Source organism: Scyliorhinus torazame, chromosome 15, assembly GCF_047496885.1.
Source record: "Scyliorhinus torazame isolate Kashiwa2021f chromosome 15, sScyTor2.1, whole genome shotgun sequence".
Classification (NCBI taxonomy): Eukaryota; Metazoa; Chordata; class Chondrichthyes; order Carcharhiniformes; family Scyliorhinidae; genus Scyliorhinus; species Scyliorhinus torazame.
The window spans coordinates 152,100,564-152,125,636 of record NC_092721.1 but is presented as its reverse complement, the minus strand read 5'-3'; the positions used below and the strand labels follow the sequence as shown (position 1 = coordinate 152,125,636).

General features: G+C 44.5%; 1 protein-coding gene across 2 annotated transcripts in view; it reads right to left on the bottom strand.

Annotated features, from left to right (window-relative positions):
- Positions 1–25,073, bottom strand: part of pan3 (poly(A) specific ribonuclease subunit PAN3) — a 269,750-nt gene that overhangs the window by 14,899 nt on the left and 229,778 nt on the right. For both annotated transcript variants that reach the window (XM_072476944.1, XM_072476943.1), the window contains exons 14-15: positions 17,733–17,872; positions 9,214–9,343 (exon numbers count right to left, since the gene is read on the bottom strand). In XM_072476944.1, coding sequence (XP_072333045.1) covers positions 9,214–9,343; positions 17,733–17,872 — 270 coding nt within the window. The remainder of the gene's footprint in view (positions 1–9,213; positions 9,344–17,732; positions 17,873–25,073) is intronic.

Sequence of the window (25,073 nt, the reverse complement as noted above, 5' to 3'; positions counted from 1 at the left end):
CAAGACTTCAATACCATCTCCCAAGCCTGTGAGTTCTACCATCTAGAAGCACAAAGGAAGAAAGCACATGGAAACATAACCACTTCCAAGTTCCCCTCCAGTTACATCCATATCACCATAAGTAGGCGTAGGCCATAAAGCCCTTCATATTTGCTCCACCATAAAAGATGACTGAACGTCAATCGCAAACTGACACCCCCACCTTATCCCCATATCCCTTAATTCTCTCAAGTGTGTTGACCTCTACTTCGAATATATTCAGTGTCTAGGCATTCACAGCCCTTTGGGATAGAGGATTTCAAAGAATTGCAGCCCTCAGAGTGAAGAGATTTTGCTTCATCTCAATCGAAATGGCTGCCTCCTTATCCTGAGACTATAGACCCAAATTCCGCAATTGGGCTAGTCCGGGGACCTTTAAAGATGACGGGCGAGACTCGGATCCTGGAGTCCTGCCATCATTTCAGACAGATCAAATTTTTGCCAGTGGGGGAAGGGGTGGGCCTTGAATCACACAAGTGAGGAACCCAAACTCAGCAGGGCCATTTGAAATTAGTGTCATGTTTGCTTGGACTCACAGGCCATTTGGTGCAAGTTAGAAAAAATGATTACCATGTCTTCCTGCAATTTCAACAGGTTCTTTGTTGACATTTTCCAAGTGCTGTTATTACAGTCGAGGTCAATATAAATGCTTGGCTCCAAAAGCATTTATCTTAGTGGTGGGTTTGGAGTTTGCATTTTAATCAACAGTTTAAAGGGGTGGCCATATTGATATGGTTACTGAACAGAACTTTGTTTAGAACAGATTGAACACTTGGTTATTTAAAATATTTCAATGGCCTCACGTATGGGAATTTCTTTTAAGCATAATCTATGAATGGGATCTCTGTCGTACTGTTGGAAGTTCAATTTTTTTCATCTACACATGACTCCTAAGGTCTGTGCATGGTGGATAGTGGATGAGTAGCTATGGAGGTATTATGAGTATGGATTGGCATGGAAAGGGCACAGGAATGGATGGGAGTGTGAGGGGCATGAGGGGTGAGCGTTAGAGTGCTGACCAGCTTCTAAACCAACTAGGACACAGTGTCAGAGAGCCTCCTGAGTTAAAATTGAGTGTAACAGGGCCCGTTGTTTAATAGCAAGGCTGGCTGAGCCAGGAAATTTCCCAACTTGAGCTATCTGCCTCGGTAATGACAATCCCACCTCATGCCCTCTAGTTCTAGACTCTCTAGCCAGGGTAAATAGCCTCTCTGCCCCACCCTGTCAAGCCTTATCAGAACCACTTGTTTCATTGAGGTCGCTTCAAATTTTTCTAAACTCGTGTAGAGGCCCATTCTACTCAATCTCTCCACATGAGGACAACTCTCTCATTCCAGCAATCAATCCGGTGATCATTTGTTACATCCTCTCTGGCAAGTATATCCTTCCTTGGATATAGAGACCAAAATTGTACACAGTACTTCCCCCCACAAAGTGAATAATTGCACATTTCCCCACATTACACATCATCTGCCACCTGTGTGTCCATTCACTTAACCGGACTATATCGCTTGTAGATTCCTGGTGTCCACCTCACCGAGGCTACTTTCTCACCCAGCTCTCATTATCAGAAAATTTGGATACATTACAATGGGAATTATCTATGTATTCCTGCATTGTTTTCCTCCTTTAACCAATCCATAATAATAGGACCCACAAGTCCATGAACCTTTATCTATTTGTAACAACCTATTCCGTGGTGCTATAATAAAAGCCTTTTGAAATTCAAATATTCGACATCCAGTTACCCTTTTATCTAGTTATAATCCTCAAAAAATTCTTCATAAATTTCTCTTTCATAAGACCATGTAGATTTTAGGCTGATTTTCTCAGATCCCTATTAGTGCTTCCTTAATAAGAAATTCCAGCATGTTCCCAACAACCGATATCAGGCTAACTGGCTTGTGGTTCCCTGTCTTTTTTATCACTCGTTTCTTGACCAGCGTGGTCACATTTGGTACCTTACAATTTACCGTTCCAGAATCGAAGGAATTTTGGTAGATCACCACTAATGCATATACTATGCCTGCAGCCATGTCATTTAGAAGCCAAGAATGTAGGCCAACTGGCTCAGGAGATTTGTCAGTTTTTAGCTCCATTACTTTCCCTGTGCTTTTCTCTTACTGATACTAATTACTTGAAGTTCCTCAGTCACATCAGACTCTTGGGCCAGAATTCTCCTGTCCCAAATCGAATATACAAATTAGGAGCAGGAGTAGGCAACTTGACCCTTCAAGCCTGCTTGGCCATTCAATAAGACCATGGCTGATCAACTCCAATTTCCGCCTACCCCTGATAACCTTCACCCCATTGCTTATCAAGAATCTATCTACCTCTACTTTAAAAATATTGAAAGACCCTGATGCCGCCGCTTTTTGAGGAAAATGATACCTGGATTACAGGGGTTGAGTTACAAGGACAGATTACTCAAATTAGAACTGTTTTCACTAGAATTTATAAGGTTAAGGGGTGATCTGATCAAAGTATTCAAGATATTAACAGGGAAAGATAAACTATTTTCACTGGTTGGAAATTCTAAAACTAGGGGGCATAATCTAAAACTTAGGGCTAGACTGTTCAGGAGAGATTTTAGGAAGAAGCTCTTCACTCAAAGGGTGGTAAAGGTTAGGCTACACTTCATAGAATTTACAGTGCAGAAGGAGGCCATTCGGCCCATCGAGTCTGCACCGGCTCTTGGAAAGAGCACCCTACCCAAGGTCAACACCTCCACCCTATCCCCATAACCCAGCAACCCCACCCAACACTAAGGGCAATTTTGGACACTAAGGGCACTTTGTCATGGCCAATCCACCTAACCTGCACATCTTTAGAATGTGGGAGGAAACCGGAGCACCCGGAGGAAACCCATGCACACACGGGGAGGATGTGCAGACTCCTCACAGACAGTGACCCAAGCCGGAATCGAACCTGGGACCCTGGAGCTGTGAAGCAATTGTGCTATCCACAATGCTACCGTGCTGCCTGGAGTATAGTGTTCAATTCTGGTCGCCACACTACCAGAATGACGTGGTAGCTTTAGAGAGGGTGCAGAAGAGATTTACCAGGATGTTGCCTGGTATGGAGGGCATTAGCTATGAGGAGCGGATGATTAAACTCGGTTTATTCTCATTGGAACAACGGAGGTTGAGGGGCGACCTGATAAGAGGTCTACAAAATTATGAGGGGCATAGACAGAGTGGATAGTCAGAGGCTTTTTCCCAGGATAGAGGGATCAATTACTAGGGGGCATAGGTTTAAGGTGTGAGGGGCAAGGTTTAGAGGAGATGTACGAGACAAGTTTTTTTTACAGAGGGGAGTGGGTGCCTGGAACCCGCTGCCAGAGGAGGTGGTGGAAGCAGGGACGATAGGGACATTTAAGGGGCATCTTGACAAATACATGAATAGGATGGGAATAGAGGGGTACGGACCTAGGCATTGCATCAGATTTTAGTTTAGACGGGCAGCATGGTCGGCACAGGCTTGGAGGGCTGAAGTGCCTGTTCCTGTGCTGTACTTTTCTTTGTTCTTTGGAACTCTCTTCCACAGACAATCGAAGCTAGGCCAGTTGTTAATTTTAAATCTGAGATAGATAGATTTTTGTTAAGAAAAGATATTAAGGGATATAGGCCAAAGGCAGGTACATGGAGTTTGGTCACAGATCAGCCATGATCTCATTGAATGGCAGGACAGGCTCAAGGGTTGAATGGCCTACTCCTGTTCCTATGTTCCAAAGATTAGGAGTTCTAAAGTCGCACAACCCTCAGAGAAAAAAAAATGTCATCCCAGTCTTAAATGGGAGACTGCTTATTTTTAAACTGTAATCCCTCGATCTAGATTCTCCCGCCCTATTTATGTATTCAATTCCCCTTGCAATAAATGATAACAATCTATTAGTTTTCCTAGTTAGTTGCTGACTTGCATCCAAAACTGTTGTGATTCATGCACGAGTACACCCTGATCCCACTGTATTGCAGAGCTCTGCAGTCTCGCACCATTTAGATAATATGCTTTTTTTTTTTTTCTTACCCCCAAAATGGACAATTTCACATTTTCCCACATTATATCCCATTTGCCAGATTTTTACCTACTCACTTAACCTATCTATATATTTTTGCAAAATAAACAAAATACTCTGGATACTGGAATCTGAAACAAGAACAGAGGACACTGGAAAAACTCTGCAGGCCTGACAGCATCTTTCAAGAGAGAAACAGAGTTAATGTTTTGCGTCTGAACTCTTCATCAGAACTGAAAGGAGGGAGTGTAGCTTCCTTGCATCCTCTTCACAACTTACTTTCCTACCTTTTGTGTCATCAGCAAATGTAGCAAACATAACTTCAGTCCCTTCATCTAAGTAATTTATATAAATTGTAAAAGGTTGAAGCCCCTGCCCTGATTCCTGTGACAGATCACTCATTACATCTTGCCAATCAGAAAATGACCCATTCTGCATACTCCGTTTCCTGTTAACTAGCCAATCTTATTATCCATGCCAACATGTTACCCGCTACACCATGAGCTTTTTCCCCCCCCCGAAATAGCCCCTACACCATGGGTTTTATTTTCACAATAACCGTTGATGTTTTCAAATGCCTTCTGGAAATCTAAGCACAAGTACATCCATTCACAGCATGCTACTTCTTCAAAGAATTCCATTGAATTGTTTAAACATTATTTCCCTTTCACAGAATCATGCTGATTATTAACATATTATTATAGCTTCTAACATTTTTCATGTGACAGATGTTAAGTTAACCGGCCTGCAGTTTCGTGACAGGAATGGATGGAGGACAGCAAACAAAATGACAGCCAAGCTGCATGGCTGAAAATCCTGCCGCAGTTTCTACCCTCTGCCATTTTCTCAAGGGCAGGAGTGGGAGCGAACCTTGAACAATCCCACTGTTATTAACAACCCCATTGAGTGTGTTACAGGCTCATTAAGAGCCTGGCTCCAGTAAGTTTTCTGATTTTCTGCGAGGCAGCCGGGGTTCAGCAACTGATGGGTTTTACCCAGCTGCATGAATGTGGGAACTATTTTGTAATGTATGTAATTTTTAAAAACATTTCTAGTTTTTATAATTTCAATTTAGGCAACCTCTGAGATTAGCAGTTTTGAGGTCAAATTGCTTAATTGGGGATTTTATGGGTCCTTGTATGCAAGCCAACTTTAAAAAATTTATTTAAAAAAAATTTAGTGTGTCCAATTATTTTTTTTCCCAATTAAGGGACAAATTTAGCGTGGTCAATCAACCTACCCTGCACATCTTTGGGTTGTGGGGGTGAAACCCAGGCAGACACGGGGAGAATGTGCAAACTCCACACGGACAGTGACCCAGGGCCGAGACTCGAACCCGGGCCCTCAGTGCCGTAGACAGCAGTGCTAACCACTGCGCCACGTGCCGCCCCTTCAAGCCAACTTTTTAATGCACTTATACAGACTTGATTGTTTACTTGGCTGCTCTTAACATGCATTCATGTATACTGGAAACTACACATATTAATATACAGGGACTTGTTATTTGTAGACAGAAAGAACAAGTACACACACTGCGCCTGTTTCAGCTAAATAAATTAAGTGACAACCAGGAATGCAACCACAACTAAGTTACAGTACTCCAATTCCCTAAAGACCAACATGGTATGTCCCTTCCTGATTGTTTGCTGCACCTGCTTATTAAAACATTATATATCAGCTCCCATCTTGTGGCCCACTTACTTAATCAGTCTATATCCCTTTGCAGCCCCTTTGTGTCCTCCTCACAGCTTACATTCTCACCAAGGTTTGTATTATAAGCAGAAGTCATTAATATAGATTGTAAATAATCAAGGTCCCAGTGCTGATTCTTGTTGTATTTCATTATCTGCTACCTGTCACCTTGAAAATGCCCCATCTGTTTCTTCCCTCTGCTAACCAATCCTCCATCCATGCATATATATCATCTCAAACCTCATGACCCTTATCTTACCTATTATCCTTTTGAGTGGCACCTTATGGATTTTCAAAAGGCACTCAAAGCATACTATATCTCCTGGCTCCCTTTTTATCTACCCTGTTGGTTATTTCCTCCAAATAACTTTAATAAATTTGTCAAAAATGATCTCCCTTTTGTAAAACCATGCCAACTCCGTTTGATCATGATGTAATGTTCGAAGTGCATTGTTAAGACTTTCTGAATAATAAATTTCAGTTTCCCAATAACTGATGTCAGACTAACTGGCCGGTAGTTCCCTCTTTTCTTAAATAGTGGTGCAGTTCCGACTTTAAATCTATTGGGACCGTTCTAGACTATAGGGAATTCTGAAAAATCATAGAACTTGCAGTGCAGGAGGAGGCCATTTGGTCCATCGAGTCTGCACCGGCTGCTGGAAAGAGCATCCCGCCCAATCCCACACCTCCACTCCATCTCCGGAACCCCACCCCACCTTTTTGGACACTAAGGGGCAATTTTAGCATGGCCAATTCACCTAACCTGCACATCTTTGGACTGTGGGAGCAAACCGGAGCACCTGAAGGAAACCCACGCAGATACAGGGAGAACGTGCAGACTCCGCACAGACAGTGCTCCATCAGGAATCGAACCTGGGATCCTGGAGCTGTGAAGCAACAGTGCTAGCGACTGTGCTACCCGTCATAACCAGTAATAATAATATTTATTATTGGCGCAAAGTAGGCTTATATTAACACTGCAATGAAGTTACTGTGAAAATCCCCTACCGCCACATTCCGGCGCCTGTTCGGGTACACGGAGGGAAAATTCAGAATGTGCAAATTACCTAATAGCATGTCTTTCGGGACTTGTGGGAGGAAACCGGAGCACCCGAAGGAAACCCATGCAGACACCGGGAGAACTTGCAGACTCCGCACAGGCTGTGACCCAAGCGGGAATCGAACCTGGGACCCTGGCGCTGTGAAGCAACAGTGCTAACCACTGTGTAGCATGCATCCATAATCTCTGCGGCTATTTTTTTTTTAAAGAGACCGAGGAAGGAGGCTGTCAGGTTTTAGAATTTGTTGGCATTTAGGCCCTTTAGTTTCTCTAATACCTTTTCCTCTGTTGCTATTAATTACTTCAAGTTCCTTACACTTATTGCCCCTTATTTACCCTCCATTTCTCATACGTAATTTGTCTTCAGCTGGGAGGCAGAATTTGTTCAACATTTCTGCCATTTCCTCATTTTCCCTTGATAATTCTTCCTATCTCTGCATCGAAGGGACCAATGTTTACTTTCGTTACTTAAGTATTTGCAAAGGTGACTCATCCAAATTAAACTTTGTTAAACTGTAGGTAATGGAGGATCGTCATTCAATTTAAAACAGTTGAAATTTGCAAATTTTTTCATTTGGTTGTTGTCTGCTGGTTGTCCAACAGAACGTCAACACAATGGCTAGATTCCTTATCTGGCTTTCTGGTTTTAGTGTAAAAACTTAGTTTCTTTAAAGGATTTAAATAACCTCTTTCATAATCAGCAGGCATGCTTAAGTACTTTAAAGACAATGAAACTTTTGAAATGCAATCACTGAGGTAATGCAGAAATTTGAAAATGCTTGATAGTGACGGCACCAGAAATAGTGACGACACCAGAAATAGGTGTTTTGATAACAAACTGAAAGTGACATATATCATGCAAGAAGCAAGTGAATTACGGGGAGTTCAGCTACAGCTATCCGGAATATTGAGTGATATGTCTGTAATGCTGAATTACGGAGATCAGTGCAGAGAGCTAGCTTTGCACCTATACCAGATGCCTCTGGAGGAAAATATTCTGCCAAAAACATCACATTGATATAAATTACATCAAGGTTAAGCTGTCTTTTACTGGAATATGGCCATCAAGAATTTAACTCAAGTGCACTCATTGTTATGATCAAAATTTTCATTGCGAGAGAGCTTCCAATACTTGTCTAGCTCATGAAGGAAACAACGGCATGCTGTTGAAAGATTTTGAATCTGGAACCGAACATGAATTTTAAATTAAGTTCTCCGGAAAGGAGAGTCTGCTTTCCTGATATTAGACGTGTGTTAATAAATCCAAGACCAGTTTACACATAAAATATTGAAGATGATTCATTTAGGAACGAGAAAGAATATGGAGGTGTCTCTTGCAATGCAGGTGAGTATGTGGGGAAAGTCAAACAGATTTCAGCCCATGTCACTTAAAAGGGATAAAGACCCATGTCACTTAAAAGGGACAAAGACCCAGATCTTCTGGTCAGCACAAATGTTGAATATATTGAGTGCGTGAAGATTTCTACAACCTAACACTTTTATGGTTTTTCAGACAGGATTTCCGATTCCGGCTAAAACATCAAACGGTGAGTGTAAATATCACCAAAGAAGATCGTCTGGTGCAAGGACAGACGGAAGAAGGGAGGCACATCCTCTTTTCACAAGAGGATTAATATAGCATATTCAAGTGAGGTTTTGAAGGTCCAAGTCTTTTAGTAAGTGAGTGCACTACTGAATGGGTGAGTGGATGAGATGTGTAGGTCATTGAAATGGATAGGTTGGTCAGTGAGTGGATAGACGGTTGGGGATGTAGTTGTTTGGTGGTGTGGTTAGTAGGGTGGGATTGGGATGGGGAGATAGTTGGATGGTCAGGAGGATAGTTTGGTCCATAGTCGGATTGGCTTGGAGGGTTGATGGGCATGTTCATTGTAGTGCTCAGTTTAGTAACACTTGCTGACCAGGTATTAAATGGTGTAACATTTTCAGGGTAGATTCGCAGGTAAGTCCTGCATATCGAGTCCATGTCTCTGCCCTGAACTTAGGTTTGGTGATTTTTGTGAATGGCCCTGGTCAGCACAAATCAGTCTATTGGGATGTTTAAACTTCCAGGGCAATTACAGCGCATGTGTGCACACAGGATTTCTGTGGGGTCTTGACGCGCATCTTCCAATGATCCGTCCCTTCTCAGACGATCCGTATGCCAGAAGATTTTGGTCAAAACTTTATATAATTTCCTGACAGTATGGGTGTGCTTTGATGTGGTATTGAGAAGGTAAAAAATTAAAATATTTTAATGGCATTACTTGGAAACAGCAACAAGAAATGTTAGGTAACTTCACGAAAGAACATTTACAATGTACATTTTCAAAGAAAATCAGTATTTAAGCCTGGTACCAGCACCTTATTCCTAATCTATGTACATGTAACCTAGTTTCATTTTTTTTACCTTCATCAGATCATCTTCTATTACATCATTTCTCATCTGTGCAGCATCCAATTGCGTGTAAAAACGTGCGCCAATCATCGGCATAATATCATTTACACTACGTAGCCGGTTTTGGTCAGTCAGCAAGTATCTAGATTAAAGATTTAAGAATAAATTAAGATTTTAAACTTTGGTCTACAGTGTATACTACATTCCTCAGCAACTTCTTCCCCCCCTTTCTTCTCCATACCAATAACTGCCCATTCTTTCCTAATAGTTTTCCTACCAGCAATAAGTATACTTGGTAAGGAAAGGTCTGGTCATGTTCCAAAAATATACTTTGCAACTGGAAATGACTGTTTCCTTCGAGTACATTCATTTCTCAGAATCAAGTCTGCATGCTTTGTGGTCATAATGCCTATTTTCAGAGCAAAAATCCCTGCATAAGTCTTCAGTATTTTGATCATTTTGAATCCGAATTATTTTCCGTTTCACACTTATTTCCAGTTTCACAATTTTGTTATCACAAAGACTAATGCCTGCAATTCCTTCTTCACTTTTAGCAACCAATTTTTACTCACCTTTCTGTCCTCCAAAAACTAAGTAGCACCAGGGTTGGATTGGACTCAGGCTTATGTCCAGGCATTGCACTAAAATGGGGAACCCTCCAGGTAACTGTTTCATTTGAGCATAGTATATGGCTACTGTAATTTGCAAACATTTCACTGGTCACTTCCTTCATGTATTTTACTATGAATTTTACTTGTGTCTTAATAGATTAGATTGGAGTGGGTGGGCTGAATTGTAGAGGTACGAATACTCTTAGTACCAGGATCTTAAATAATTTGTAATGCAGCTCTGGGTGGCACTGTGCTCCACACTGCTACTCACTTTACTTGTTTTGCCTCTGCTTACTATTTTCTCAAAGATCCTCTCTTTCTATCAGTTTTTTGTTTCATTCGGAGTATATTTGTCCATTTTCATTGTTCTTGATGCTTGTCTAGCCATATAGTTCTATAGTAGTATGACCCACCCCACTACTCCACTGTACTGACCACCACCACATCTTGTTGCTTCTGGCTCTTAGGCCTTGTACAATAGTCATCCAATAGTGCTCAATATATGCTAATGGACTAATTGCTGGTTCCATGGTCTCCTAATTCTGTACGGATTTCCAGCACTAATTAATGAATCTAGCCATTTGTTCTTTATTTTTTAAAAAAATGTTTTTATTCTCCATTTTCACATTTTCCTTCAAAATTTACACCCCACCCACAAACAGTAAACGGTAACAAATACAAAATCAATCCCCTTAACAATAACAACAATCCCATCCTCCCACCATCCCAAACAACGGCCCACCTGTCAATATATGCATCCAATAAAACAAACCCTCCCACGGTGGCAACAAAAAAAACAAAGGAAAAAAAGAAATAGGATTCGGGGACCGCCCATGGTCACCATTGACCTATAGAGTCCACTCTCCCTCCGCCCACTACACTCAACGCCAACCAACCTCTGAAGGAGTACCGTACATGATACCCAAGAGTTGTACATACGCCCCCCCCCCCCCCCCCCCCAAGTCTCCAACTCCTCCCGTGCCTCCTCCCCCCAACCTCGGTTCCTTCCCCCCAACTTACCACCCTGGCTAGACCACTCGGACCCTATTCTGCCAGGCTCCGATGGCCGCAGCCCCTCCCCTCACTCCCGTTCACTGGCCAGCTTAAACCGGCCTGCGTGGAGGCCCCCGCCCGGGTCCCTTTCCCCCTTGCTCGGCCCTAGGAAATCCCCTTTTAGCACACAAACCCCGCGTATCCACCTACACCCCAAAGAACCCTCATTTCGAGTGAAAGTCCCATCACTTCCCTTGTCCAAATATATACAACATTGGCTCCGTTAGCCCACACACGCACGCGGTGAAACAAAAAAGAAGAAAATACAGTCATGAGGTTACATCGGCACATGGCCATTTCTCAATTTCTCAGTTCTGCCAGTCCTTCTGCCTTCGCAAATTCCCCCGCTGCTTCTGCCGTTCCAAAATAAGTCCCTGAGCTTGTAAGTCACCCTCAGCTTCGCTGGATATCCAATGCCACACTGCACCTTGCTAATGTACAGTGCCCTCTTCACCCGGTTGAAGGCAGCCCGCCTCCTCACCAGCTCCACCGTAAAGTCCTGGTATACACGTATACCAGCTCCAGCCCACTGCACCACCCGCTTCTGCTTGGCCCAGCTCAGGACCTTCTCCTTCACACTGTACCTGCGGAAGCACAGAGTCACTGCTCTTGGCGGCTCACTCGCCTTTGGTACAGGCCTCCACGACCGATGAGCCCGATCCAGTTCATATCGGGAGGGATCCTCCTCCTCCCCCAATAGTTTTGCCAGCATCGCGGCAAAATACTCAGTCGGCTTCGGTCCTTCAACTCCTCGCAGATCCTTGTTAATGTCCATCACCTTCCGCATCTCCTTCTCCACCGAGGCACGTTGATCACCGTGCTGCAATAACGTCTCCGCCACTTCCTTCAGCGCCTCCCCTTGCTCTCGCACCTCTGCCACTGCGCTCACCACCGCCTTCGTCACAGGGGAAATCGCCTCCTACACCAGCACACTCAAAACCGCTCTCATCTCCTTCCTCATTGTCTCCATGTATTTTGTAAACTGCCTTTCGAATTCCGCAGCCATCACCTTAGTTATTTCTTCAGCTGTAAGCAATGCAGCTTCCCCTGGTGCTCCAGCCTCCATTTTCCTTGGTGACCTTTCCACTCCCCGACGTCCTTCAGCTGTTTTCCTTACGGACGTTCTTTTGCTCACCCTCAACATTTTTCTTCACTGTGCCTTCATCTGCGCCTTCTCCCTGCTTTTGCCGCCTCCGTGGACCCTGGGACCGGGCTTAAAGCCCCGAAAACGCCGTTCCAGAATGGGAGCCCTCCATTGTGCGGCCGCCTCCCACCCACCGTCACCGGAAGTCTTGCCATTTGTTCTTTAAAGCTGGTTTTGCAGCTTAAAGCTTTGAAATTACCTTTGGATTCAGAGTGATAACAGAGGTGTGGGGTATTCAGGATTTGGATAAAGAGCAGGGTAAAGTGCATAATAGAAAGTGTAAGAGGAGGGCTAGGTGCTTGGAAGTAAGGGAGAGATTGAAACTTGGAAGAGGTAATCATAGGAAAATGAACCAGAGTTGTGAGCAAAGGGAAGGCAGTAGAAGCAAGCAAAGAGCCTAGAAGAGTGAGTGCAAGGAATTGAGTGCAAAATGTAGGATTGGATACTAGAGAGAGAGGATGTGGTTTGAATAGGTAGAGGGGGCAATGAAAGTGATGGGTTAGTGATATGGAAAAGAAGGGAATTCTGCACAAGACCATAAGACATAGGAGACGAATTAGACCATTCGGCCCATCGAGTCTGCTCTGCCATTCAATCATATTTCTCATCCCAATTCTCCTGCCTTCTGCCCATAACCCCTGATCCCCATATTAATCACCTATCTCTGTATTAAAGACACTCAGTGATTTGGCCTCCACAGCCTTCTGTGGCGATGAGTTCCACAGATTCACCACCCTCTGTCTGAGGCAGTGTCCTCGGGTTCTAGTTTTTCCTACAAGTGGAAACATCCTCTCCATGTCCATTCTATCCAGGCCTCTCAGTATCTTGTAAATTTCAATAAGATTCCCCCTCATCCTTCTAAACTCCAATGTGTACAGACCCGGAGTCCTCAACCGCTCCTCATATGACAAGCTCTTTGTTCCAGGGATCATTCTTGTGAACCTCCGCTGGACCCTTTCCAAAGCCAGTACATCCTTCTGTAGATATGAGACCCAAAACTGCTCACAATACTCCAAATGGGGTCTGACCAGAGCCTTACACAGCCTGAGAAGTACATCCCTGGTCTTATATTCTAGCCCTCTTGACATGAATGCTAACATTGCATTTACCTTCCTAACTGCCGACTGAACCTGCTCGTTAACCTTAAGAGAATCTTGAACTAGGTCTCCCAAGTCCCTTTGTGCTTCTGATTTCCTAATCCTTTTCCTATTTAGAAAATAGTCTATGCGTCCATTCTTCCTACCAAAGTGCATAACCTCACACTTTTTCACATTGTATTCCATCTGCCAATTCTTTGCCCAATCTCCTAGCCTGTCCAAGTCCTTCTGCAGCCCCCGTGCTTCCTCAATACTACCTGTCCCGCTACATATCTTTGTATGGAGCTGAAGTGGCAGACATTCAGTAAGGCTGGGAGTGTTGAATGAGCACCAAGCTCTGATCTAAGAGCCATAAAGTTGGCTTACATCCTTATCTCCTATTGAGCGGTGACTTGATATGTGTGAACCTTTCACCAATCAATCAATGAAAGAAAGAAAAAAAGAATCAGAAATACCAAGCAAGGCAGACAATATGTTGCTACTTAAAATAACAGAAAACAGGAGGTCATTTAACCCATGGCGTCCGACATGACTCTTTCAAAGAGCAAGTCAGTTAGTCCTACTCTCCTGCTCTTTCCTGATATCCCTGCAATTTTTTCCTCCTTTAAAGCACTTATCTAATGTCCTTTTAAAAGCTACTATTGAATCTGTTTGCACCATCCTATCAAGCAGCATATTCCAAATCTTAATCACTCACTGCAGGAAACATTCCTGTTCACTTCTTTTAAAACAATTGTTTTAAACCAGTGTCGTCTGGTTATTGACCCTTCAGCCAATTTCCCTTTAATCACAATCCAAATGATATAAAACACCTCTTTAACCATCTTTGCTCGAGGACGAACAGCTCCAGTTTCTCCAGTCTACTCACTCAACTGTATTATTAACTACAATCCCTCATGCCTTGAACCATTCTAGTAAATTTATTTTGTACCATCTCCAAGGTCTTCACATTCTTTCTAAAGTGTTGTGCTTCCAATTAGATATAATAATCCAACTGAGGCTGAACTAGATCTTTACTTAGATTTAGCATGAATAAATAATTGTATCAACTTAGATGATGCTCTTTGGGTCTAGTGGCTGATTCAAGCTGCCCCCTCCGAGCTAAACTCCAATTTTTGTAAATTTGAAGGCCTTCTCTTGAATAGAGTGCAACTTGGTGCTGGTGATTTATTTTAAAAGATAAACTATATCATTGCACTATTAAGAAGGAATTACGCACCATGGAGAAAAAAAACCTTAAGGCTACAAGCTTTGAATATACGCTATTGTAAAAGATGAAACTAATATTTTTATGGGTTATACCTCTGTAATAATAGATAGGTAAACAAGAGCCTATGAAAACATTTGGAACAGATGCAACTTTATTCAGTCAATTGTTTCTTTTCTTCCATTTAGTTCAAGGAACTGGTACAACAAACAAATTGATTTCTATTTTATTATTGCTAAACTTCAGAAAGGAAGCAAAAGCATTCGCAAAACTGAATTATGGACAAGTCAACTCATAAAACTGGGACCATGTCAATTAATACTTGTTAGGAGTTAGGTTTAACCGAATCCAGTGATGTGTAGAGTCTACTTTTTATGTGGATGAAGTTTAACCGTTATATACAAAATAAGAATACTCTCCATGGTGTATTTTTTGGGGGGAGGGGAAGGGTCAGGAAGGAAGTGAAACATATTCACTTGCATTCCCAGTCAGATGCTCTGCCCAAGCTCTGATCACACAAAACCTGATTTTGAAACTTTTTGCATCCTTGGCTGATACTGAAATTGTGGCCACATGGAACAAACCAAACACGAGGACTCATACCTGCACCTTAACTGGCTAAATATATTCTAAAAGCAACTTTTCATAAACCTGAAAGTAAAGTCTTCAGAGGAAAAGATGTTTGCAAAATTGAAATCAGTCTCCAGAGCATGTATGGTACGTTCTTCCAAAAAGAACCAGAGCAAATCAGTTGCGATGAGAGTTTCAAACATTGAAAAACCTGACATGAATGACGGGTGGTGTGATAATAGAAAAAAAATAAGACCTAAGAAAAACAAATTTTGTCTTTAATTTTGGGTGCATGAGTGAAAATTGAAGTGCTGGAACAAAATTACTCTGTTGAATTAGTCTTAGGGCTAGGACGAGGGAGCCCTCGTTAAATGACAGAGGAAGACATCGGGAGGAGAACTCCATGTCTTTCCTGCTAGCGCAGGATATTCTCAAGGTGAGATCCAATTGGCATGGATGCCCGCCAACAAGGTAGGTAATCAATTAAAGGTTACTTCCTACATCCGCTGGCTTTTTACTGACATCTGGAGGAGCTGCCACTGTGCGGAGGGGCGGCTGCCACTGTGCGGAGGGGCGGCTGCCACTGTGCGGAGGGGCGGCTGCCACTGTGCGGAGGGGCGGCTGCCACTGTGCGGAGGGGCGGCTGCCACTGTGCGGAGGGGCGGCTGCCACTGTGCGGAGGGGCGGCTGCCACTGTGCGGAGGGGCGGCTGCCACTGTGCGGAGGGGCGGCTGCCACTGTGCGGAGGGGCGGCTGCCACTGTGCGGAGGGGCGGCTGCCACTGTGCGGAGGGGCGGCTGCCACTGTGCGGAGGGGCGGCTGCCACTGTGCGGAGGGGCGGCTGCCACTGTGCGGAGGGGCGGCTGCCACTGTGCGGAGGGGCGGCTGCCACTGTGCGGAGGGGCGGCTGCCACTGTGCGGAGGGGCGGCTGCCACTGTGCGGAGGGGCGGCTGCCACTGTGCGGAGGGGCGGCTGCCACTGTGCGGAGGGGCGGCTGCCACTGTGCGGAGGGGCGGCTGCCACTGTGCGGAGGGGCGGCTGCCACTGTGCGGAGGGGCGGCTGCCACTGTGCGGAGGGGCGGCTGCCACTGTGCGGAGGGGCGGCTGCCACTGTGCGGAGGGGCGGCTGCCACTGTGCGGAGGGGCGGCTGCCACTGTGCGGAGGGGCGGCTGCCACTGTGCGGAGGGGCGGCTGCCACTGTGCGGAGGGGCGGTAGCCACTGTGCGGAGGGGCGGCAGCCACTGTGTGGAGGGGCGGCAGCCACTGTGTGGAGGGGCGGCAGCCACGGTGTGGAGGGGCGGCAGCCACTGTGTGGAGGGGCGGCAGCCACTGTGTGGAGGGGCGGCAGCCACTGTGTGGAGGGGCGGCTGCCACTGTGTGGAGAGGCGGCTGCCACGGTGTGGAGGGGCGGCTGCCACTGTGTGGTGCGGCAGCCAGATAAACCCTGCGGCCTCCTAGCCAGTTTCCAGAAGATATGCAGCCCTCCATTGGCCCATGAAGGTATCGCAAGCAACAATGACCCTGGCAGCATTGGTGGCGGCATCGGAGGGTGAACTCCTGCCCTTGATTTCTGGGGTCTGGCTGGCCCCAGCATTGTAAAAAGAAAACTTGACCTTGGCTACAATGATGCCTCAACGTGGAGTTGCCCTCTTCTTCCTATTCCTTAAGGAGCGGCCATCTCAGTTGGTGGTATTGCCCAAGGCTTCTGTATTGTTAGTCCTTTGAGTGAACCAGCAGCTCTGGAATGTGGGTCATCATCCTCAACTGGACAATGGTCCAAGGCTATCACTGGAAAAATGCTCTCCAGGGTACCACCATCCACCTGCATGGACTCGGGTCCAGTTTTCGCTCCCAGTGGCAGCAATACCTGCCCCCTAATAAAATTCTGTCCATAGGGTCAGCAGAACTGGGTGATCTGATTTGAAGTGTGAAATGTAAATTGGGAAAATATTGCAGATTCTTCAGTAGGATCGAGGAAATTCCCAGTTTGTATGTAGTGGCTGATTAAAATGAAAAATCCGTATTAAAATTAAAACAAAAGGTATAGAATTAATACTTTAAACTAATGACCAAACATGCAATAGAAATCAAAACAAATATCCATTATGTTCAAAATAAAAAGCACTCATCTACTAAACATTGATTTAAACTCTCAAGTTGAACTGCTGAGTAACAAACTGATCAGTAGTTTAAGTGAAAGAGATTATCTCAATTTTGAAAGTTATCCTTGCTCCAGTGAACTGCATTTCTCTGTAATCTGAAGAACATTTTTCTCCTTCTTTTGTTTATGAAAGGAGCCAATAAAAGACTAGCATCTATTCAGTGTCTTTTATGCCCTCAGAACATCCCAAATCACTTGACTGCCAATAAGGTACTTTTGAAATGTCATTATTGCTGTAATTTCGGAATGACAGCAGCCAACTTTGCACTGCAACTTCCCACAAACGGCAATAAGTTAACAGCCAGCTAATCTAAGTTTATCGTGTTGAAAGATAAATAGAGGAAAACTCCCATGTTTTTCTTCAAAATAATGACATGGGATCTTTTACGTTCACTTGAGGAGATGATACCTCGGTTTAATACTTCATCCAAAAAACACCTGACAGTGCAACTCTCTTTCTGTACCAGACTGAAGTGTCAGCCCATATTTTTGTGCTCAGTCTCAGGAGCGGAGCTTATAAACCCACATGATTCTGACTCAAGACTTCTACCGACTGAGCCATGGCTGACAGGTGCTGACACAGGAAGAAAACATGCTGTTGGCAGAACACATAACCGCAGCTTAGAATATTTCAATCAAAATAGAAACTTACACTAATTAAGGAACAGCTTTGCGAAATAACTTACAGAATTAGGTTTTTAAGATCTGAAGAATAATTGAGGGACACCAGCTCCATAGCCTTTTGTAAATTCTCTCGCTGGATTCCTGCCACAGAGTTGCAAGCTAAGGCCAAAACCACTTTTCCTAGAGAGATCAGATCTGCTTGCTGGTGCAAGAAAACACAAATTGGGAATTGAAAATACATCATGATTATCAATATCAGGTTCACTACAAAAACATTGGTTTATGTGTCCATGCTTGCTGCTTTGTGTAAAAAAAACTTTTTGATACAAAACCTCACATGGATTTTCATCTGCATGTATGAAGTTCAAACTATTTCTTTCCTTATGGACCGACTGAGTAGCAAGCTGCTTCTTCCTGCATTCAAGATTGCTGCTCGCAAAAGGGTCTGCTTCCTGCTAAACAGCCATGAACACACTGTTAATGCAATGACTCAAGGATAATTAAGTTAGATTTGAATATGGAAAAGATTTTCTTGCACACTGTTCTCATTCTGGACTAGTATTGTTGCACCAGCTTGCCAGAATGCACTCAGGTTCACATGCAAAAGAAATGTCCTCATTGCGAAGCAACATACAGAAAGGGCACTAAACATCATATGCAATCAATGATTGCTCTCTAAACAAAAAATAATGGGACACGTTTTGTTGGAATGGGACAAGCTTCGTTATTTGGACAGAGAAAAATAAAATAGATGCTGGAAATCTAAAATAGGAACCGAAAATGCTGGAAATACAGCAGGTTTGGCAGCATCTCCATAGATGCTGTCATGCCAGCTGAGTAGTTTCAATACGTCCTGCCCTGGTTAGTCAGAACTGCTTGCGCACATTTAGGGTTTTAAAAAAATGTTAAGCTTTTGCAAATTTTTGTCTACAAATTGATGGACATGCAAGCCAACAACGGTATAGTGAGGGAAACAGGGCAAATGGGACGTAGGTGAACAAAGGAACAAATGTGGTGAATAATGGTGGTGAATTCAAAGCCAAATCATGCAGAGATATAAAAGGTGGAATGAAAGATTGGATGGGGAGTATGCAGGGGAGACAGAGAGAGAAAAGACGACAAAGGGGAAAGTAGATTTTTTTTAAAAAACCATTTGACATCTTGAAAATAGCTTGAAACAATTCATAACCTGAAGGACAGAGTTCATAATTGTAACTGTTTACTTTGGGCAAGACAGCGTGATTAGCAATCATTAACAATCATCACATTGCATGTTTCAATACAAGACTTAAGCTTCTGTGCAAGTTTAATGGTGCAAGTTTAATGGTCAATTTGCAAATGCAGTAACTTCATGAAAATAAGGATACAGTAAGATGCCATTACTAATTGAGCAGTGCAAATTGGCAATTGTTGCTGATTTGCAATTCCAGGATATCTCTTCCTTGCTGCATGTTACTGGCCCATTTGTGCATTAATATTGGTGTGCATCATTCAGATGCCACCACATATGAAACATAACACCAAGCCTTACACTTATTGTGCTTCAACCAAGTCTCAGAATGTAGTAGAATTTTGGAAATGAAGTTGGGTAATCGAGTGGCTCATCACTACATGCTTGTACCTTTCAACTGTTCAACGGCTGAAACCATTATATAATTATTTCATGCAACAACATTCCCGATGGCACAGCGGGTATTGTTACCTATTTGAATTGATTTTGAGTTCAAGTAAACTCAATAAAAGGTCAACGTAAAAGTACAAGATTCCAATTAGGGGAGGCAATGGCATTGTCACTGGATTAGCAACCCAGAGATCCAGGGTAATCCTCTGGGAACCCGGGTTCAGCAGATGGTGGAATTTAAACTCAATAATCGCGGGGGGAATTTAGTGTGGACACCTTCCCTTCCCTGATTATGTCCTGGAGCAGAAAACCTCGTGAACAGCCTTTCCACCACCCCACCAATTAATGCCCGCATATGGACCCCATCTTGCTGCTGCTGCTGGTTTGAATATCACCTGCGAGCAAGACAGTCACCACGCGGGATGCCAGAAGCCTGCAAAGCAAACGGAGGGAAGGCACTCCGTGTCTGATTGAGGAACATGGCATCAGAAAACCGAGGGGAATGGGAGTTAACTGTGAGTTAAGAAACGAGCAACAGATTTTGGATGACCTCAGGTTTATGGAGGGCAGTTGTAGGAGGCTAGCCAGGAGAGCCTTGAGATAGTCAAGTCTGGAGATGACAAAGTCCAGCAGATGAGCGGAGACCAGGGTGAAGTTGAGTGATGTTACACACGTACCAAATGACAGTCTTGGCGATGGTATGAATAGGAGGTCGGAAGCTCATCTCAGGATCACTTGTGACATCAAGATCAATTTTTTCTCAATGCTCTCATTCATATTTTACGACATCCTCGCAACGTCATAATGTTGATTGGGATCTTTCATTCCGGGCCTAAGTCCCATGGTGGGGACAGGAACCGGGAGTGTTTCCCACCATTGAGCCAGGAGAAAATTACACTGAATCGCGTGGTGCTGGGCTCATTAATTAAATGGTTGGAGTTTCCCAACATATTGCACGGCGGGGCAAGTTGGATGATGGACACCCTGCCAAGATATCTGAGCGCCATATTTAAAAGGTGCCCTGTCATCTACTTCTTTGTCACAAACCCACCATGGAATGACAAGATGACCCAGTGATCCTAATGAGCTCCAGCATCCGGATTCAGTGATGTTTCCTGCGATATGCTGTTCGATGCAGTGGAGGTCAAGAGGAGTATCCTGCACTCAAGAGGCTGAGCCATGTGACCAACCCTGTATAGGAGGAACTCACCAGGGTGGTCAGTGACTCCAGACCCACAACGATATGGTTGACTCTTAAATGCTCTCTGAAATGGCCTAGCAAGCCACTCAGTTGTATTTAACAACCACAAAGAAAACACAAAGGAATTAAACCAGACAGACCATCCAGTATCAACCTAGGCACAGGAAACAACAATGGGAAACCCAGACCAGCAAAGTTCTCCTTACTAGCATCTGGGGGCTTGAGCCAAAATAGTGAGAGCTGAATGGTTGAGCAACAGCCTGACAGTCATACTCATTGAACCATACATATGTTGACCCAGACACCACAAACACCACGCTTGTTACGTCCTATCCTGGCAGGACAGACCCAGCAGAGGTGACGGCAAAGTGGTATACCATCAGGAGGAAGTTGGCCTGAGAGTCCTCAGCATCGATTCTGGACCCCATAAAGTCTCATGGCACCAGGTCAAACATGGGCAAGGAAACCTCATGCTGATTACCACGTACCTTCCCCCTCCATAGCTGATGAATCAGTACTCCTCCATGCTGAACACCAATTGGAGGAAGCACTGAGGGTGGCAAGGGTGCAGAATGTACGCTGGGTGGGGGAACTTCAATGTCCATCACCAAGAGTATTTCAGTAGTACCACCACAGACTGAGCTGATCGGGTCCTAAAGGACATAGCTGCTAGACTGATTTGTGGTGAGGGAACCAGCAACCGGGAAAAACATACTTGATCTCACCCCCACCAACCTGCCCACTGCGGATGCATCTATCCATGACAGTATCGATAGGTGTTATGTGACCACCACACAGTCCTTGCGGAGACAAACTCCCAGCTTCACATTGAGGATACTCTCCATCGTGTTGTGAGGCACTACTCCCATGCCAAACTTCAAACATCTAACAACTCAAGACTGGGCATCGATGAAGCACTGTGGGCCATCAGCAGCAACAGAATTGTACTGAACAACAATCTAAAACCTCATGGCCTGGTATACACCCCCACTTTACCATTAGCACCTAGTCAGGGGACCAACCATGTTCAATGAAAAGTGCAGGAGGACACGCCAGGAGCAACACCAGACATACCTAAAAATGAGGCATCAACCCGGTGAAGCTACAATACTGGGTGTCAAACAGTATAAGCAACAAGTGTGACAGAGCTAAGAATTCCACATCCAACGAATCAGATCAAAACTCTGCAGTCCTGCCATGAATGGTGGTGGACAATTAAACAATTCACTGGAGGAGGAGGGCTCCACAAATATTCCCATCCTCAATGATGGAGAAGTCCAGCACATCTATGCAAAAGATAAGGCTGAAACACTCGGAACAATCTTCAGCCAGAAGTGCCGAATGAATGATCCATCTCGGCTTCCTCTGGAGGTCCCCAGCATCACAGGTGTCAGCCTTCAGTCAATTCAATTCACTCCACATGATATAAAGACACCGCTGAAGGCACTGGATACTTCAATTTGTATGGGCCTTGACAATATTCCAGCAATAGTCCTGAAGTCTCGTGATCTGGACCTTGCCGCTGTTTCAGGACAGCTACAACACTGGCATCTACCCAGCAATGTGTAAAAACTGCCCAGGTGTGTCCTGTTCATAAGAAACAGGATAAATCCAACCCGGCCAATTATTGCCCGAGTCTACTCTCGATCATCAGGAAAGTGATGGAAAGGGTCATCAACAGTGCTATCAAGCAACATTATTTACTCAGCAACAACCTGCTCGTGGACGCCTAGTTTGGGTTGTTCAATTCCTGACCTCATTACAGCCTTGGGACAAACATGAACAAAAGAACGGAATACCAGAGGTGAGGTGAGAGTGACTGCACTTGACATCAAGGCAGCATTTGCCTGAGTATCGCATCAAGGAGCCCTAGCTAAACTGGAGTCAATGGGAATCATGAGGGAAACTCTCCACTGGTTGGAGTCATATTTGGCATAAAGGAAGCTAGTTTGCGGTGGTTGGAGGTCTATCAACTCTGCTCCAGGACATCACTGCAAGAGTTCCCCAGGGTAGTGTCCTAAGCCCAACCATCTTCAGCTGCTTTATCAATGACCTTCCTTCCATCATGTCAGAATTGGGGACGTTCACAGATGACTGTACAATGTTCAGCATGACTCGCGACTCCTCAGATACTAAAGCAGTTAATGTCCAAATGCAGCAAGACCTGGACAATATCCAGGCTTGGGCTGACAAATGGCAAGTTAGATTTGCACCACACAAGTGCCGGACAATGACCATCTCCTACAAGAGAGGATCCAACCATTGCCCCTTGACATTCAATGGCACTACCATTTCTGAAACCCCCACTATCAACATTCTGGGGAAGTTACCAATGACCAGAAACTGAACTGGAGTGGCTATAAGAGCAGGTAGGAGACTGGGAATCCTACAGTGAGTAATTCACCTCCTTACCCCCCCAAAGCCCGGCCACCATCTACAAGGCACAAGTCAAGAGCGTAATGGAATTCCCTCCCCATTTTCTTGGATGAGTGCAACTCCAACACTCAAGAAGTTTGACACCATCCAGCACAAAGCACCTCTTGATTGCTACCCCTTCCACAAACATTCAATCCGTCCATCACCGACGGACAGTGGCAGCCGTGTGCATCAGCTACAAGGTGCACTACAAGAACTCACCAAGGTCCCCAGACCCACGACCACTACCAAGTAGAAGTACGAGGGCAGCAAACATCTGCGAACACCACAACCCGGAGGGTCTCCTCCAAGTACCTCAGTATCCTGACTTGGAAATATAGCACCGTTCCTTCACTGTTGATGGGACAGAATCCTGTAATTTCCTCCCTAACAGCACTGTGGGTGTAGGTAAACCTCAGGGATTCAATTGGTTCAAAGGCAACGGTTCACTACCACCTTCTGCCAGGCAACTAGGGATGGGCAATCAATGCTGGCCTAGCTGGTGACGTCTGCATCCCATAAATGAATTTTAAAATATCCCCATCCAAATTTCCCCATCCGAAATGTTGAATCATATTTTCAAAAAGTGAATATTTACCTCCGAGGTGTATTAAACTTTTATCACATTTTTTTATTCATTTATGGGAAGTGGGCATGCTGGCCAGGTCAGCACTTAATACCCATGCCTAATTGATCTTGAGAAGATGATGAACCTCTGTGATCAGTGTACTCCCCATTGCAATTTTAGGTAGAGTCCCAGAATTTTTACCCAGCAATGAAGAAACAGCAATATAGTTCCAAATCAGAATGGTGTGTGAACTAAAGGGAAACTAGCAGTTGGCAGTTCCCATGCACCTGCTGCCCTCGTCTGTCTAGACAGCTGATGTTATGGAATTGGGAAATGCTGTCAGTGCCCTTAGCCTTTGATCAATCAGTGTGCTCAATCCTTTGAAGTCCCGAAAGACATGCTTGTTAAGTGAATTGGACATTCTGAATTCTCCCTCAGTGTACCCGAACAGGCGCCGCAGTATGGCAACTCTGGGAATTTCACAGTAACTTCACTGTAGTGTTAATGTAAGCCTAATTGTGACATGAATAAAGACTATTATTGTAAATGTGCAGTGAATTGAACTGGGTCAAGACAGCCTTCTGTGATGTTGGGAACTTCTAGAGGAGGCCGAGATGAATCATCCACTCAGCACATCTGGCTGGAGATGACTGCAAATGTTTCAGCTTTACCTTTAGCACTGATGTGCTGAGCTCTACCACCAAAGAGGGCAGGGAATGTTAATGGAATCTCTTTCTCAAATGTTCATTTGTCCATCACCATTTATGACTGGATTTGGCAGGAACGGAGCTTTGTTACAATGGCTTTGGGATTGATTTAGTACGTCTCTAGCATGCTGCTTTAATATTCAGCGTTAATTATTGTAACTCGTTAGGTTGACATTTCATCTATAGGTATTACTAGTCTTGTTCCTGGATGCTGTTCTACATTCCTCATAGAACCAGAGTTGGCTCCTGGCTTGATGACAATGGTAGAGTGAGGGATAGGTTAGGTGAATGGGCTAGGGTCTGGCAGATGGAATTCAATGTTGCCAAGTGTGAGGCTATCCATTTTGGGAGGAATAACAGCAGAATGGATTATTTTTTAAACGGTAAGATGTTAAAACATGCTGCTGTGCAGAGGGACCTGGGTGTGCTGGTGCACGAGTCGCAAAAAGTTGGTGTGCAGGTGCAACAGGTGATTAAGAAGGCTAATCGAGTTTTGTCTTTCATTGCTAGAGGGATGGAGTTCAAGACTAGTGAGGTTTTACTGCAATTGTATAGGGTGTTGGTGAGGCCGCATCTGGAGTATTGTGTTCAGTTTTGGTCTCCTTACCTGAGAAAGGACATATTGGCACTGGAGGGAGTGCAGAGGAGATTCACTAGGTTGATCCCAGAGTTGAGGGGATTAGATTATGGCGAGAGGTTGAGTAGACTGGGACTGTACTCATTGGAGTTTAGAAGGATGCGGGGGGATCTTATTGAGACATATAAAATTATGAAGGGAATAGATAGGATAGATGCGGGCAGGTTGTTTCCACTGGTCGGGGAAAGCAGAACTAGGGGGCATAGCCTCAAAATAAGGGGAGGTAGATTTAGGACGGAGTGTAGGAGGAACTT